The 18,251-nt window shown below is 43.7% G+C and overlaps 2 protein-coding genes across 3 annotated transcripts; both read left to right on the plus strand.

Moving 5' to 3' along the window:
• Window positions 1-753: 753 nt before the first annotated feature.
• LOC127326504 (uncharacterized) lies at window positions 754-13,531 on the plus strand. 2 transcript variants are annotated; one of them, XM_051353352.1, is made up of 19 exons: window positions 754-1,053; window positions 1,176-1,367; window positions 1,788-1,943; window positions 3,035-3,328; window positions 3,704-3,921; window positions 4,004-4,078; window positions 4,192-4,258; window positions 4,543-4,865; window positions 5,249-5,482; window positions 5,564-5,751; window positions 5,981-6,116; window positions 6,209-6,317; window positions 8,538-8,640; window positions 8,743-8,929; window positions 10,076-10,174; window positions 10,256-10,314; window positions 11,024-11,129; window positions 11,759-11,921; window positions 13,319-13,531. In XM_051353352.1, coding segments are annotated over exons 1-19 (2,922 nt in total). In that variant the 5' UTR covers window positions 754-842; the 3' UTR covers window positions 13,321-13,531. The 2 variants fall into 2 exon arrangements, with proteins under 2 accessions (XP_051209312.1, XP_071678817.1); XM_071822716.1 differs by having other exon boundaries at window positions 11,759-13,421.
• A 3,502-nt stretch (window positions 13,532-17,033) lies between these two features.
• On the plus strand, window positions 17,034-17,673 carry LOC127326564 (photosystem II 5 kDa protein, chloroplastic). Its single transcript, XM_051353412.2, has one exon. The coding sequence runs from the start codon at window positions 17,122-17,124 to the stop codon at window positions 17,452-17,454; it is 333 nt and encodes a 110-aa protein (XP_051209372.1). The 5' UTR covers window positions 17,034-17,121; the 3' UTR covers window positions 17,455-17,673.
• Window positions 17,674-18,251: the final 578 nt, after the last annotated feature.

Genomic DNA, 18,251 nt, shown 5'->3' on the forward strand with positions numbered 1-18,251 from the left:
TTTTTTCTATTTTCGGTTTTGTTTACATTTTTTTCAGATTCGAAAATTTCAATTTTTAAAAATTGTTCAAATTGAAAAATGTTTAAATTAAAAAATGTTCAAAATTGAAAACCGTTCAAATCCGAAAATCGTTCAAATTCGAAAACCGTTCAAATTTGAAAACCGTTCAAATTTGGAATTTGTTCAAATTCGAAAATTGTTCTAATATGAAAATTGTTCAGATTCGAAAACTGTTCAAATATAAATTTTGTTCAAATTCGGAAATTGTTCATAGAGTAAACTACATTTTTGTTCAAATTTAAAAATGTTCAAATCTGAAAAATGTTCAGATTTTTAAAAAGTTATTTCTTTTTAATTTGAATTTTTTGAATTTCGACAAACGTTCAGATTTTAAAAAATTTCTTTTAAAAAAGAAAACAAACAACAGAAAACAAAAAGAAACGAAAAAGAATAAACGAATTACCTGATGTTGGGCCGCGGCCCAGCTAGCTACCCGGGAGCGCGAGGGTGTGCGGCATCCTCCCAGCGCCGACCAGGTCGGTGTCGAGGAGCTCCCCTAGGGAGCGGCTTCGCGGTGGAATTAAGCGAGCCCACAGCCGGAGACTTCTTTTGGGCTTCAGTTTCCTGGGACCTAGAAGCTGGACTAGAAGCCCAAAAGAAGTGGCCCTTAATGTTCAGCCCAATAGGACGCCTTCTGGCCCTGCCCAAATACACCTTGCGTGAATGAAGACGAAGGTTTCGTTGAGCTGACATCAGCACAGACTGGTCCGCGGCAGTCAGTCGTGTCAGTCCACCTCCTTCCCGCTCCGACCGCCCCGTCCCAGATCCACCTCGACGGCGCAATGGCCGGCCGCCCCCGCCCGCAGCCGCACTCGTCGTCCGCCCCCACGCGGCGGCGCGAGCAGTGGCTGGTCATCCTCGGCATCGCGCTCCACGCCGTCTACATGCTCAGCATATTCGACATCTACTTCAAGTCCCCCATCGTCCACGGCATGGCCCCCGTGCCGCCCCGCCTCTCCGCGCCGCCCGCCAAGCGCCTCGTCCTCCTCGTCGGTTCGTCGCCTCATTCCCCTCCCCTCCTATGATCGATCTGGCTGCCCAAGGCTTCTCTCGATTGTTGTTGTTTGTGTGTGTGTGATGCGGCGAGGATTTTGAAACTTTGGGAATGCGTGCAGCGGACGGGCTCAGGGCGGACAAGTTCTTCGAGCCGGACGAGAGGGGCAGGTACAGGGCGCCCTTCCTGCGTGGGGTGATCGAGGAGAAGGGCCGGTGGGGCGTCAGTCACGCGCGCCCGCCCACCGAGTCCAGGCCCGGCCACGTCGCCATCATCGCCGGATTCTACGAGGATCCCAGTGCCGTCACAAAAGGTGCGCTGTTTCAGCTCTAGTTCCAGTCTATCTCTACTGGCTAGTAGTATCCTACTGTTCTTCATGTTCATAGAGCTACGATGTTGGCCATTGTTAGTAATGCTTACAGACAGTCTGAATTCCTGCCGCTAGTTGGGTTCAATGCCAATCTCATAACACAATTAGTGCCTACATTATAATGGTTCAAAATTATGAAGGGGTGTAAATACTTAGTATGTGTTGCTATCTTGATTAGTTACCTTAGATAATAGGCATCCTGCACATTTTTATTATAACTCACCGTCTCACTTACAACGCGATGTTAGTGATTAATGGTGAGAGTCTGCATATTGGAACAAGGACATATTAAATGATGGCTTGTTCAAATTGCATAGAAATGCTTCCTGTGTGTTCACACATTTTGCTTATTGTTTAGTGCAGGATGGAAGGCCAACCCAGTTGAGTTTGATTCTGTATTCAATCAAAGTCGACACACTATCTCGTTCGGGAGTCCAGATATCGTTCCTATATTCTGCAGCAGCTTACCTCACAGCACCTGGGGTTCTTATCCCCATGAATACGAAGACTTTGCAACGGGTCAGATTTACTGCTACTGCATGCCACAAATTCACAATGGAATACTCTGTATTTTATTATGTTCTGATCTTTATGTCAATCAGGGAATCATCATGTGCCTTTATCAACATAAATGGATAACTAGGGATGTAAATGGTACGGATAATTTCCGCTCCGAATCCGCATCCGTATCCGTTTTTGAGGATATGGTATGCATTTTTAGAAATCCGCCGGATATGGATACGGATGCGGATAGTGATCAAGAGGATATCCGGCGGATACGGTAGAGGATATGGTATTGATACTATCCGACGGATAAGGATTATCCGCCATTTTTTGCGGATTATCCGAGATCCACAAAGAGGATAATCCGAGAAAATTAGCCCAACCCTAAATATTTAGACAATATAGTTAGTTCATCAGCCAAAATATGTATGCTATTAGGACGCAATTTGCTTTGTTGTACGAATACGTGTGTACATTTAACTATAGTCTATAATTACAAACGTATTTTACATAAAAAAACATACTTTTATTTTTTTATGTGTATATTTTCTTAATAATCCGCTTCCGATCCGAGTCCGGTCCGAATCCGCTCCATATCCGTAATCCGATATAATCCGCATCCGAATCCGCATCCGACCATTATCCGCTCCGATCCGAATCCGTTACAAAAATATGGTAAAGGATATGGTAAGAGCAATATCCGATCCGATCCGATCCGTTTACATCCCTATGGATAACGTTGCCTTTGCTTCCTTATAATGCTTGCCATTGTACTGAACATTCCCCTACTCTAAAAGTTCATATTACACTCTTTCAATTGATAGTAATTTAGATGTGAAATGGGTTTGTAAAGCTGCTCTCTGAGTTTAGGTCGTAATTGTGTATCAGAAATATGTAATCAAAACTATTATTGTTGAACTAATAACCTTTCTGTGCGACGGGTTAAAAAAGGTAGTTATGTAAATAGATACTTGCATGAATAACTAAGTGATTTTACACACTGGAAAATCTAAATATCACATAATCTAAGGCATCAATCCTTTACTTTTCTGGTTTATTTTGTCTATGGAATCATGTATTTACTTGGTTAGGGACTTTGATTGCAGATGCATCATTTTTGGATCATTGGTCATTTGACCAGTTTGAAGGTCTTCTCAACAGGTCTCTTGATGATGTTAAATTGAGGCAGTTGCTCCTACAGGATAAGTTGGTTATATTTCTGCACTTGTTGGGTTGCGATTCTAATGGTCACGCACATCGGCCTTATTCAAGCATCTATCTGAATAATGTGAAGGTTGTTGATGAAATAGCTGAGAGAATGTACAATCTCATGGAAAGCTACTTCAACGACAACCAAACAGCTTATGTTTTTACTGCAGATCATGGAATGAGTGACAAAGGTATGATAGAGTATTATAAGCACAATGATGTTTCCAAACAACTTCCAATTTTTTTTCCCATTTGTTTTCTTAGAGCTAGAGATCCCTATAAAGTTCTAGACCTTAAGGTTTGACAGCTTAGGGCATGGCATATTGGTACTTTGTACTTGTAGAGCACTTATTTTGGTCTAACATTGGTGACATTGCCTCCGGGTGAACGTGCATCGTGGACTTCTTAATGTATCACTGACTCTGTTGGTAATAGCAGAGGCTTGTCTTCTTGGTTCATTTTTTATTTTGTAGAGTAGGGTTGGTTGGTTTTTGTACAGCATATCATTCGTTTTTATGAAGCCAGTTTTTTATGAATCTAATATAATTATGCATTTCCACTGATAGGAAGCCATGGAGATGGACACCCCTCAAACACCGATACCCCTCTTGTAGCATGGGGGGCTGGAATCAGGAGCCCAAAGTTCGTAGCCTATACAGACAAACCTGATGATGGCTTTCGGTTTGTTGATGACCACAGACATGATATGCCCACGCCACAGAACTGGGCTCTTGAAGGCTTCGAAAGAGTGGATGTCAACCAGGCTGATATAGCCCCTCTGATGGTTGTTTACATATTTAATAGGAAATCTTATTTTCCTTTCTTTTTCAGCATTGCATGTTCTCAGTTTTTCATTAACTTTGCAGGCTACACTTGTGGGTTTGCCATGCCCTTTGAATTCTGTGGGAAACTTGCCTTCTCATTATTTGAAATTAAGCAAGGTTAGGAAATAAACACCATAGTACTATCCAAATATCTTTTGTTCTTGCAGCCTTGGCTTGCACATTTTTTGTTGTTGAATTTATATCCCAATTATTTCTGTGTTATTGTACAGGCTGATGAAGTTGAAGCAGTTCTGGCAAACACAAAGCAAATTCTTAACCAGTTTCTCCGAAAGTCAGGTATCCATTCAGGATAAGACCTGAAACATATTTTTGGATCAGAATTTTTGCTTATTCCACTCTTCTTAGCTTCTAGGCTATTGCACTCGATTGTACATACGACTTGAAGGTTTTAATTAGAGACTATTCATTATTTGTCCGCAATTTGTTTTACACCAGGAAACTGTTAACTGTGAATCCCATCATGTCAATCGCCTTTCTATCTTATGTAAATTTACCACTTCCTAGCTGAATAAATTAGATAATATTCTTACGCCATGCTTGTGTTCCCTTAACAATCTCAGAGCAGAAGGAATCCAGTTCACTCTACTTCAAGCCTTTTAAACCACTGGTAAACTATTTGTCTGTCCTCAACCAAATTGAAGATCTAATATCTGCAAGGGACTATGAAACCGCTATGAAGAATTCTGAAGAGCTCCGAAGTATGGCTCTTGCTGGTCTCCATTATTTTCAAACATATGACTGGTTCATGTTAATGACAACAATTACCCTTGGATATATTGGATGGATGGCAAACCTCATTCTACACGTGCTACAGTCTTATACAACATTTCCTGCTGATCTTCTGAAGAGAACTCAAGTGTATCCCAAGAATACCTCCATGAAAGTAAGATTTGCAGTCAAGTCTTTCTTTCAAATTTATGTATATAACATTGTCTGAAACATACTTCTACTGCTACTTTTTTCTAGCTCGCTCAATTTGGATAGCCAGTAATACCTTTTTTATCTACTCCGTTTTGTGTTTTTGTTTCTGATTCTTACAGATACGCCTATTTTCCGTAATGAAATCTAGCATAGCTGTAAAATTACATAAGCATTAGATATAATTTTTTTTCCTTCTTGGATTCATTCTTGTGAACCGTAAAATTTACTACTGACAATAAAAAAATTAAATTATAAAACTTTCTAGTTACGGCAATGTCTTTTCTGTTAGGCGACAACTGATGTGTTTATTTTACACTATTTTGATCTCATCTCTTCTGGTTACAGGTATACATAGGTGGATGCTTGTTTATGGGTTTATCATCCATTATACTACTTCTAGAGAAATCTCCACTTCTTTACCATGCTTATGTATTCATGACAATATTCCTCTGGACAAGAATTGTACAAAACTTCGGATTCATGAAGTCGGCATGGAGAGAGTTATCTAATATGCCATTCAAGTATATTATGAATCTCCTGATCAGTTCGGTTGCTGCATTGTTCATACTGGAGTTTCTGGTGTGTACACAACCTGTTATTGACATCTCAGATAAAGACATAGATTTGACATGGGATTAGATAGTTGATACTTCTGTGCAGGTTATGAGCTTCTTTGATCGGAGGCTTTATACCTGGTGCTTTTTGGCCCTTGGGGTACTTGCTTCAATTTATGGAGCCTTGTTCATTCAAGCTAGCCCCGCAGTTGCAATATACACATGGCTCACATGCTGGTTCCTGTCTGTATTCACATTGATGCCAGCTGAAATTCCAGAAAACAACAACTTAGTGTATGCTACTTTGCTGACATGATTAATACATGTGTTTCTTTATTTTTTTGAATTGGTAGGACCAAAGATAGAGAAGCTATATATACATAATATTCAATTGATGCTGTTCTCTGATATTCATGACTTGGGGAGTTAACGCAGTTGGCACATACTTAACTGTCATCATATTTTAATTTTCCTCTTTTGTGTTTACTCACCTTTTTTTGTTGGATGAATCCTACTTATGCAGAATTTTTAGTGGGGCGCTGATAATACTGATTGCGATGGCTTCAAGATGGACGACCACCAATACTAGCAGCTTTTGGCTGTATCTTAATCGAGCAAACAAACGGGCCCCTAAATCGTCCAAGTTATTTTTTGTTCAGGTGCAGAACACAAATGACAATTTTTTTGTATTGATATTTATCTTCTGAGAGTTAAAATTGAGAAAGTGTTGACAACTGCCACTGTGCACTAGGTTATTTTGATCGCAATGTCTTCAATAATGGTGTGGTTAACTACATCTCATCGGTCTCTACACAAAGAACTGCACCCATTGCACCAGTTGATCAACTGGTGCATAGCTGGTAAGCCATTAGCATTGATCCTATAATCTTGCAATTGATGTTAATTTCTCCAGGGTCTCAAATTCCTTTCTTCTTTTTTTCATGGCTATGTCTGCTCTGTTGTTATATCTTGTTTTATACAGCAGCAACTAACCCCAAACCTCACAAAGCCAGTTTATTTTTTCTTTTGACATCAACTGTCAGAATGCTGTTAAGTATCCAACATTTCTTTTTTTTTTAGTATATCAGTTTTTAGCAGGCATGATCAGTTGATCACGCATGCCTCACTACATGTGTCCTGAACTAGGGTGCATGACAGATAAATACTGCTGGGAAGCATGGATTTCGAGTCGATGGGTCGTTCTTGGGCAGCGACTCAGAGACTAGTCGTGACTAGTCAAGACTCATGTCTACTACTAATATGTAATATGTACTCCCTCCGATCCGGAAAAAAACGTCGGAAAGATGTTTTTGCAAACACACCCTTAAGATTTTTATTTCCTCAACCCGCACTCCCTCACGCAATGAACCAAACACGGGAGAACTCCTCGCCCGCCTCGTCGATGTGCCCGCGAACCCCAATGCCCCCGACCCCCTTCTCAGATCTTGAAGTCACCGGCGGTCGCGCGCTGCCTCAGCGGGCAGTGGAGTATTACAGGCGGTCGAGCGCCATGGATCAGGGTTCTCATCCCCTTAGGGCGGCTTGGGCCGGGGGTGTGGGAGCGAGCGGCCTGGCTGGTGCGACCGTGTGGTGGCGAGCAGACGCGGAGGTCAACGCGGTGGGGGGTGAGCTCGAGCGGAGGAGAGACGTGGGCGCAGGGCGGAGGCGAGACGGGGTGCAGGGCGGTGCCGGCGTTGACCAGTGATGGGATAGCTATGCGTGGGAGAGCCGGTAGTACCGGCAAGCAAATCAAGATCAGGCTGATCTTCGTGACGAACACAGCAGAAAAAGAGGAGGAAATTATCTTCTTTTCAGGGGTTTACTGCAAAATGGAATTATACTATGTCTCTACAGTTTTTTCGGACCGGAGGGAGTAATATAATATAAGGCTGGGGGACAGGGGAGTGGTGTAAAACCTGGACAACTCTATACAATATGGCCAAGGCCTTCCTCTAGGTTTTTGGGTTTACGGGGGAAACTAGGAGCTCGATCTAGGTTTTCATGGGGAAAACTGGGAAGATGAGGCAATATTGGAAAAAATATGACGGGTGAGATCGTTTTTTCAGTCGCATGACTCAAAAACCTTGACTATAGTCGAGACTAGACTAGTCGAATGAGCCGCTCGACTCAACAAATGGGTCGAGTCGAGACATCGAGTCGACCTTTCAATTGCGAGTCGTAGACTAGTCTTGACTAGTCGTTCGACTCGAAATCCATGCGGGGAAGTTAGTCGGGACGCCTCAGCCGTTAGTGGTAACTGGTTGTTATAACCTGGGATGATGATTCTTGTTCAATGAATTCCTGAAAGAGTCTCTTACATACAGAGGTCTAACAAACCGACTAAGGATGGAGGAATTCCCCTGAACATATCAACTAGTCCTAAAAGATACCAACTATTGATTATAATCCTTATTTGGGAGAATATTTATATATTCTTGTTGCATTCCCTGACTTGGTGCAGGCCATGGACGGGCACATAAATGACACCATTTGAAAAGCCTTCAGTAATCTATATTCTTAGTGGTCTGACATTTGTAATAGGAATTGATGTCATTCACTTTTGTATATCAACAATCATTTGGCCTCAGCATCCTGGTATTGAGTTTGCTCAGAGCGTTGATGCCTTGATGACTATTAATTAACGTTGCACGAAGTTCTCTGACATTGTTGTAATAGGAATGCAAAATATTTGATAGTCCGTTGGATAGGATGATTGTATCACAGAATTAAAAAGTTTAATAACCACATATATCTATCAGTGTTTACTTTTACGGGAAACAATATATGAGGACTGCATTGGAATATTTTAAGAGAGACTTTACATATTAAAGAAGGAAATACAAATTCCAAGACATTGGGAAATAGCTCACCTCTGGGTAAGGAAACTAACTTCAATTTTGAATTACCACATGGATCAACAAAGCTTCTTCCATATTGAAATTTAGTAGGCAAAACTCCATTCGGCTTGCAATATTTTTTTGTTGAAACTATATGTGCCACCTTTTAATTAATGTTATCCTTGTTCTTGCTAATTTTTTTTAGAATTGTGGTTGTTGATTTAACCTATCATGTTTTGGCAGGTTTTTCAATGGTGCTACCGCTTTTTTCACCTTGTATTGTTCTGTCTCGTCTTACATCTATCTTCTTGGGTTTCGCTCCTCCGTTTCTACTGCTCTCTATTGGGTACGCAGTTAACTTATGATGAAGTGTTCATAGATCAAAGTTTTTGTTGGTGTACTGCATCCATGTACATGAACATGATGTTTGAAATTTTGACCTCTGCAGCTATGAAGCGGTTTTCTATAGTGCTTTTGCAATGGTACTCATGGGATGGATATTTCTTGAGTCTGCCAACCTGTATTGCTCCGAAGGAAGCGATTCTACAGTTCATAATATCCTTGCGGATGGTTCAGTTTTTGACTATGACGAAAGATGCTTACAACTATCTGATTTTCGAATCCCTCTATTATTTGTAAGTTTATGACCCTTCTCCATTTAATTTTGTGGATTTCAGTGTGCTTTCCAAGTAATATAATCTCAACTCCATAGCTGCGGTGCATAACAACGTTGAGAAAGCTATTTTACCATGATACAAGGTCCCTGATATACTGTCATAGCTGCATAGGTTGTCCTCACTAAGATTAAGATGTATTAAAGGCAGCTCCCCACACAGGCCTACTCTCCGTGCTGCCAAGGCGTAACACTCGAGTCATGAAACACAAAAAGCATGCCACGGAAGAGCTTGGCAAGCCGCCACCTATCGAACTCTTCTCTAACCTTGTCCCTAATTGCGGACTGCGAGGCCACAACACCATTGATGACCACGTCGTTCCGGTGCCTCCAGATGCACCAGAAAACCAGGATGATAGTTGATAGCAGTCCACATTTCCCGCCTATGGGCCGCCGGGCAAGGGCGATTAGTCCACCACTCCAGCAGCTCGGTGTCCGCCTCCGGGAGCCACTCCACCTTGCCCCAACAACGAAGGGCCCACGCCCACACCTCCCACGCCACCATGCAGCCAAGAAGCAGGTGCTGCAAGGTATCTGGCTCCTGGTCACAGAGGGGGCAGGCCGGTGAGCAGGGCAGACCACGCCACTGAAGTCTGTCGGCATCGACAAACTTGTTCAGGTGCAGCCTGATACCCACTGGCTGTGTGAAGGCCTTTCTTGATTGACACAGTATTATTTCAGGCCATTGAACGTCCCAACCTCCTTTTCCACCTTGCTGGCTCCAAAGTTCAAAGGACTGAGCTACTGGTCCTTGTGTACTTTTTACAATTCGACATATAAAAATTATTTTCCTGGTATTAAGTTCTGCATTTCACCCAAGCAATCTCGAGCTGAATAAAAGATAGTTCATTTTGCAGTTTAAATGGGAAGTCATTTACAGGAGTTAATCTCCTAATCAACAGTTCCCACAACAGTATACTGTTAGAGTATAAAAATTTGTCTAACTCCTTTGCAGAAAGATATCATCTTATCTTCATAATTGCATTTATACAACCTTGTATATATTTTTAAATATTCCATGATTTTTCAATGGTACCGTGAAACTATTTTAGCATAGTTTTAATTCAAAAGACCATTTTCGTGAGCACTGTACCTTTTTTCCTTGCAGATGATCTTATTCAATGTTGCCTTCTTTGGAACTGGTAACTTTGCAAGTATTGCAAGTTTTGAGATCTCATCTGTGTATCGATTCATCACAATATTTAGTGTAAGTGATTGAGCTGTACTGTTTTTTGTAAGGTGATTTTTTAATTCCAAATACTGACCATTCCTCCTTTTTTCCTGACAGCCATTTCTTATGACGGCACTTCTTATTTTCAAATTGTTCATTCCATATATGCTTGTCATGTAAGTTTTCTCTGCCCCATATGGCGATACTAATATATTAAGTTAATGTTGATGTGCTGGACAAAGTTTGACATTCCAATTATTTGTGTACACACTGTACAAAATATGATTTTAGTGAAGGTTCCTGTTACAAAATATGTGTGATTCAAAGATGACACAAACTTGTATCACCTTCCTTATTTTCTTAGAGACAAGTTTTGGAAGAATGAACTGTAGAGCTTGAAGATAATTGATGCATCATGCATGAAAATGAGCGCATATATGTCTTGGCCTCTATTCTGTAATTACTGAAACACCAGTTATTTATTTGCATCTGACATGGCAATAGACTCAAAGATTTTTCATCTTCATTTAGAAATGTAGGTGAGGTTAGATTTGTAATCTTCAAATTGGTTTTTTACTTTTCCCTTTCGATTGAAGGTAAATTGTTTTTTTAATTGGGTAGTTTTGGGAATAATTTCTCCTCATGTTTAACCTCTTAAGTATTTCTCACGCAAATTTGAAAGAAAAAAAAAGCACAATTGTGGGGCATCTTCCATAGGGAACCTTTTGTTTTGAAAGAAAAAAAGGACAATCATGGGGCATAATAAAGCGGACCATCTTCAGCTGACAGGGCTTTGGGCCTACCATATGACACCTAGATAAATTTACAGTCCTTTTTATTGTTCAACTGGATAAAGCTTATACAGTATGTTGCAACTTACTGCAGATGTACATTTAGCGCCATAACCAAGATTGTACGAATTCCACGGATCGGTTGTTATTTTCTTGTAATATTGCTTTCAGATGTCATGACAATTCATTTCTTTTTCCTGGTACGTTTGTTCTGCCCTTATGTACTTCAAATATTCTTTCTGCATTTGTAGCCATTGTCTTCCATTGACCATGTTTAATTTGATACCATATAATTTTGGCTATTTCTTACCCCTTTGATATTTAGATGTTGTTTGATTTGTCATGTTTTAACTCTGCAAGATAATTTTTCGTCAATGATAGTGTTGTATAAAGTGAGCTTGTAAGTTGCCATTCTGTCAGTACAAGTAATAGTCTTGTAACTCTTGTTTGTAGAGTAAAGTCGCAGAGCTGAAATTCTAAAATTCGAAATGCACCTGAGGCAAAAATTCTCCTTATTTCAAAAGAACTGCACATGAGGCCAAAATTTTCTTTATTTCAAAAGAACTGCACCTGAACCTAGATGTTCTTTGTTTGCCTACTAGTGACGTGCTCAACACACTGCTTAGTATGTTAGGGTGCGTTTACCATGCAGGAATGTCACATGAATACAGAATACATGGTTCAGTTCCCTCATGAGTTGGAACTTTCTTCGATGTTTCAAACATAGACTAGTCTTTTGTTTACTTTATTCATCTCTTTTCAGAGTGTGATTCCTACTTCCCCAGTAAATAAGTAATAGGCTGAATATTATTTTTCATTTTGATTACAGGTTCAAAACACGGGGAGTTGGATGGAGATTGGCAACAGCATTAGCCATTTTGGAATCGTCAGCGCGCAAGTGGTCTTCGTGTTGCTGCTTTTTGCACTCACAAATATATACACAAAAGATATCGAGGTCTCATCTCGGCAATTAACCTCACGAAAAGTTATGTAGATTCATCGAGTAAATGACAAAAAACTACCACAATTGTGCCAGCCGTGACACGGAACTACCAAATAGGACGCGTTTGTCACATGACTACCAGGTTTCGGGCACGCTCGCGACACGAAGCACTGATTTTCTAATTTACGCGTCTTAATCCAGTTTCTGGCATCAGGACCCACTGTCAGGGTCCTACGTGGCAAAAGCAAATAACTTTTTCTACTAATTTTACAGAAAACCCCCTATCCCCTTTTCCCCAAAAGCAATCAAGTACCAATGGACTTCTTCCTCCTCCCATCTACGTTGACCCAAGATAAAGCCAGGAGGCTCAACGTGCTCCCGGCACAGCGGCAGTACGACACGGCGACGCTCGTTGGTGAGACGCAGTGGCGCTCGTCGGAGAGAAGCAGTACGACGCGGACCTGCCGGTGGCCCTTATCCCCGGATAAGCATCTTCCTCGTGCTCCCGCAACAGCTCCGCCGCGTGCTCGCCCGCGGCCGCCGGAGCTCGCCGCGGACATCCCTGCGCTCGCTCGTGCCACCCCGCATCTGCTCACGCGCGCCTCACCTCTCAGGCGTGCGGCGTGCCCCTGCTGTGGCCGCACGGCCCTTGCCCTGTCCGCGCCCGCCTCGTGGAGTGGAGCACGCCGGCGCCCGCCCCACGCCCGGTCCGCTCCGAGCTCGCCGCCCGCGTCCGCCAGCCTGTGGTCCGCGCCCGAGCTCATCGTGCGCCCCGCGTCCGCCCTCGCCCCGGGCTAGCCTGCCTACCCGCCGTCCGCGACCGAGCTCGCCGGCGCCCGCGCCCAAGCTCGCCGCCCTGCGTTCGACCGGTCTGAGCTCGCCGGTGCTTGCCCCGTGCCCTCCTGCCTGCGCCCGGTCCATGGCCTGATGGCCACCGGAGAGGAGTTACCGTAAGCAGCGGGATTTGGTGGGGATCCGGGTTGAAACGAGATGGGAGGGAGAGGAGAGCCTCGATGGGAGAGGGAGACGAGCATGGGTGGCGCCCTTAGGCGGCACCTCCATCTCCCGCGGCGGCGGGTGAGCCACGCCAAGTCGGACGGGAGGGAGACGAAGATGGACCTCGTGGCAGTAGCATTTGAGGATTCTTTTTCTTTCTTTATCTATTTGTAATTTTTTATGTCAGGAATTGGACCTGTGTGTGATAAAAAAATAGTTTCTAGGGTTAATTTTGCAAAATGATATTAGTAGTTAGGTTTTCACCTGCCACGTAGACCTGACATGTGGGTCCGAATAGCCAGAAAACGGTTTACCATGTCTAATTGGTGAAATTAGTGCTCTATGTCACGAACCGACGCCAATAGTGGTAGTCATGTGACAAAACAAACATTTTTGGTAGTTCCGTGACATGACTGCCTCAATTGTGGTAGTTTTTTTTGTCATTTACTCAGATTGATCTGATCTTTTCATTTTAGATTTGGTAGAGTATATGCAGTTTTGTAGAACTAACTTTTGGGCTTGGTTTTTTATGTCGCCCAAGTTTTGGAATTCACCTCCTGTAGTTGATAGATGCTCGTTGTATTGGATATATTAACTTGGTTGCCCTTCTCTTTTCTTAGAGAGATATGCCTGCTTAATGTGGCCACGACATTGTCAGATCAACTCCTCTTTCTAGGTGTGAAATGGTTACATTATGAGTTAGATAGTGGTTGTTATAAGCATAAACTCTTGTTAGCCTCCATTAGCAGGCAGGGCGAAAGGATGCTATGGATTTTTGTTTTTGACACTATCACTCCGGAAACTTAGTTTGCCTTACCACGTTTGGAAGCAGGGGTTTCGTTGAGGATGGCTTGGCAGTTCTTGAAGAAGTGTGGCTTCACTAACCTGCTATACAAGGGATGGCATTGCCTTGCACTTTGAGCAGGTTGTGGAGTGTAGTGTGGAGAGACGCGACCCGGAGGGGGACTTGGCTGGATATGGCCCTGCAGAGCTTTCAGAAGGAGGTACCTCCAGGATGCTAGAAGCGTTGGCTAAGGCATCTTCAATGGGGCGACGAGCCACACTTTGTGCGCACCGTTTGCGCTCGCGCGGGTCGAAAATGCCTCAGGAACCAGGTCTAGCGGGGCAACGCATAGTGACCGGGCTGTCCTATTTGTGGCGCATATTTGCGTTTGGGAAGCGTCGCAAATGACGCCGTAAGTGACCGCTCGCTTTTCCATCGGGCCCGCCTGGCAGCGAGCCATAGGCTTGTATCGAGGGCCGCAGCCTTCATCATCAATGTCACGGCTGCCTCTTTTGCACACGCACTGGCGGGTGGCGGCTAGGCTTCTGCGCCGCCATCAATGGCATCGTGTCCCCGTGCGTCTGGCCTTAAAAGTAGACCGCCATCATCCCTGGTATCGCCCACACCACGGACACATCCACTCCCACCCCTCACCGCTGCGCGTCACCGCATCACCATGGGGAAGAAGAAGAACGACTTCGAGGCGTCCGACAGCGACACCAAGGTGGAGCGGACGCGCAGGGTGTCGCTGCCCGTCAACGTGGCGCGACTCATGCACATAAGCTGGACGCCGTGCACGGGCTAGCAGGACGTGCACCTTCCTGGCGGCGGCTGGCGGCTCAGCTACCTCCGTGTGTCTGTCCTGCCCATGCCTACGCGCGAGCCAGAGAGGAGCGCCGATATCCGACACAGGCGGCGGTACCTGCCTCCGGACCTTCGCGCCGGCTGGAGTGGGCTGCTCCACCTCCACCACCGACGTGGGCTGCTCAACCGCCACCACCGGCATGGGCTGCTCAACCGCCACCACCGGCATGTGCTGCTCCACCTCCACCACCGTCGGCGGCACCGGTGTATGTTCCGCCGCTTGCCAACTGGCTGTGGCCGGTATCGGAGCTTGTCGTGATCGACAACGATGACGACGACCAGTAGGTGCATGTGTTCTTAGTCTTTTTTTCCTTTCTTTTACTACGTAAATTATGTTTTTATGTTGAAAAAAATGCAAAATAAAAAAAATGCGTCGTGCCGCTGGAGATACCCTCAAACAGACGCGTGATCGATTTCGATCATTTAGACCGACGCAAACAGACGCGCGTGGATATTTTACGCGTCCAAAATGGCTGGCCCCTGTTGGAGATTCTCTAAGTGCTTGTCAGAATGGTCGTGTGTTCACTGCACACGTTATAAGAATGCACTTTTCTGGCCGAGATTAGCTCTCTCGTTTTATTTACCCAGGGTTTTGAAATCCCACGCCAAAGCCGAAAAGTGTTTTTGACTCCCGAGCTTCAGTGCTCTCGCTATTTTTTAAAAATCTAAAAATATTTATTAGTTATCAAAAAATCTGAAAAATAATTCTGTAGATTGCTAGTGATACATCTCATAATCATGAAAAATCTCAACCCAAAATCATTTTTACTTTGAACCAGACAAAAATAACAAATCTGACATGTTTTTGTAGATTTGAAAATAACTAATCAGATCTGCATTTTTGTCTTTTTTATGTAGCTTAAAATAAAAAGTATTTGAAATTTATATTTTAAATGTTTGTGGGATACACTATTGGCTATATGCAGATATTATTTCAGAATTTTTTAAAACTCAAAAATATAATTTTTAATTTATTTTAAAAACAAGATCACCGGTGTCCATGTGCACCAAATCTCTATCCCGCCAAAGCTAGAAAATAAGTTAGCTTGCATGCCGTGCAGTACAGCACATCAGTACATGTACCAAGCTAGGGCCTCTTCCATGGATTCCAAAATCGTAGGAATAGTAAATTCGTTGTATTTATAAAGCATAAGAATAGTAAAACAATAGTATTGCAATGTCGCTATCATCCTAATCCTATAGGATTTTGTATGCATTAAAATTTGTTTGATTTAATCATAATAAAAACAAATGATTCTTACAAAGAAATTTGAGTGAATGGTATTTTTTATTTATGTAAAAGTAGTACGGAGTACAAATGATCCAGTAGCAAATTTATGCGATTTGATCCTACGAATAAAAAAACCACCTATAGAGAAAGTCCTAAAGATTTACATCCTCCCTAACTTGTATGAGAATTCTTTGAGTCAAAGAGGGACACGAGCTAGCAATTCTCATGGACTCGACGCGGAGCTACCAGTGTCCATTCGTCAGTCCCGTACTCGCGATGCGAGGGGAGTATTTTAGATAGATGCCACGGAAGCTAGCATTGCAGTTCAAGTTCAGTTGCAGCAAAATCCGTTGCAGGGAATATACGATGGCATCACACATGATACATCTGATCTCACAAAGAGTATGACTAATTCTCGGGAGAATTAGCTCAAGTGATGTAGTGGTTTATCAAGTCCCATGGAACCCCTCTAAAAATACAAATGCTCGTTTAGCTATTTTCAAATGTAAATAAGAAAGTTTAAGCTTGGCACCCTACGGATTTCATCCTAGATTCTCCACTTAAGTGATGTCATCCTATAATTTAATAGTGTGTGAACCAATTTTTTGGTTACAACTCACATGCGTTTTAAAAATCTCAACTAAATTTATTTATCTAAGATACTTCTTATGTACCAGTTTATATGCCACTGAAGTGTTTCTCGAGAAATAGATTGAGCATTAATTTGACCAAGAAAATATGAGATATACGTGTCAAAAATTAGTTATATTTATATTCTAAAGAATTTTCTAATGATATAACCTTTATACTAAATATTTTTTTTTGACTAAATTCATGATTAGGGTCTTTTTTTTTGACTACATGCATCATGCATGCTTCATAACGTCATGGTTTGTAGATTGTTGATATCGTGCTTGCGGCACGATTTCATAATTATTATAGGGTTTTATATGGCTTATGGGAGTACGTTCGTCTCGTTTTACTCTTTCTGATTCTGAAGGGTCTTTTATCTACTCTTTGACAACAGAGAGGAACAGGTGAAATGAAACGGGGGCCATGGCCGATGGCGATCGCCGCAATCCGGTCCCTGAAAACCAAATCCCGCATCCGCCCGGGTCCTCCCATTTGTTATCCACCACATCCCGCGCTATCCAACCGGGTTACCCTCACCTCCGCCATGTCACCCGCCGCCGCCACGCGGCTCCCCGCCACTGGCCGCGAAGCTCCACGGGAGATAAGGCGCGCCCTCGCCTCGCCTGGCCTCGCCGGCCGTATCTTCATAACCAAATAGCCCCGCAGCAAAACACACCCCCACTAGCATCATCAAACACGCACACACCCAGGTCGATCGACGCAGCCAAGAACTCGACCCCGATGGCGTCGCTCACCATGATGGCGTCCCTCTCCGCGGCCGTGGCGGTCGACCGGCGCGTGCAGCAGCAGCAGGCGGCCGCCACCCCACGCCGCGGCCTCGTCGTGGCCAGGGCCACCAAGGTCGACGGCCAGGAGCCGTCCGCCAAGCTGGCGGTGGAGTCCAGCACCGACGGGCGCCGCGCGGTGGTGTTCGCCGCCGCCGCCGCGGCCGTGTCGGCCTTTGGCAGGGTGGCGTTCGCCGAGTCGGACGTGAAGAAGGGGAGCCCCGAGGCCAAGAAGAAGTACGCCACCGTCTGCGTCACCATGCCCACCGCCAAGGTCTGCCACAACTGAGGGCCTGCGCGCCGGCCGCCGGGCCTGGGGGATGACGATGCGTGTGCCGTGTGGGTGGTAAATATTAATTGTACTACGGTTTTTATCTCTTGTCAAAGTTCGAGCTTAGATGCATAAGGCCGCGCGAGCGCGCTCGTTTGGACGTCGCCATGGACGGCCTCGAAGCATTGTTGTATTATCCATTGCAAATTCTGGGGTGAAACCGGCCTTGTTTAATCACATGCATGCGTGCTGCATTCACCGATGCATACTTTTGTCGATCGATGTCATCTTCGTCCAACCGATCACAGCGCTGAGCTAACGGCTCTCTGTCACACGGTGGTGGTAATAAGTGAAGTTTCTCTAGGGCTAATAACCAAGGAAAACGGTGGTATGTGAGCTGGGTACAATACAAGCTGTTCTGCAACTTTTATCGGCGTACTATAGTAGGGACCCTAGCGCCGGCGGACCAAATCTTGCTACCGCTGGCGCACATAACGGTAGCCTGTTACCGCTGGCGGTCAAGCATTATAAGCCAACTGTACTTAATTTGGTACACCAGTAATATTTGTTCAAGAATTTTTTTCAAATGTTTTCACGTATTTTACAGGTGCAATATGTAGAATTATACGAATCAATACACACATGCAGTATATAAATACAGAAGTGGCTAAATACATAGGGACATGAATTTATGCATGGTATCAATACACAAACAATATACAAACAGAGACGTGGCAAAATTATTGGTTCATCATATTAGAAACGAAGTACAGTAGATTACAAGCGATAAAGTTATTACAGGAACAAAGCTAGCT

The sequence above is a fragment of the Lolium perenne genome, chromosome 6 (assembly GCF_019359855.2).
Source record: "Lolium perenne isolate Kyuss_39 chromosome 6, Kyuss_2.0, whole genome shotgun sequence".
Classification (NCBI taxonomy): Eukaryota; Viridiplantae; Streptophyta; class Magnoliopsida; order Poales; family Poaceae; genus Lolium; species Lolium perenne.

Coding starts and splice junctions, on each gene's coding strand:
- LOC127326564 (XM_051353412.2), top strand. CDS start 17,122: ATGGCGTCGCTCACCATGATGGCGTCCCTCTCCGCGGCCGTGGCGGTC.
- LOC127326504 (XM_051353352.1), top strand. CDS start 843: ATGGCCGGCCGCCCCCGCCCGCAGCCGCACTCGTCGTCCGCCCCCACG. Junction 1,054..1,175: donor GCGCCTCGTCCTCCTCGTCG/GTTCGTCGCCTC, acceptor GAATGCGTGCAG/CGGACGGGCTCAGGGCGGAC. Junction 8,641..8,742: donor TTTCTACTGCTCTCTATTGG/GTACGCAGTTAA, acceptor TGACCTCTGCAG/CTATGAAGCGGTTTTCTATA.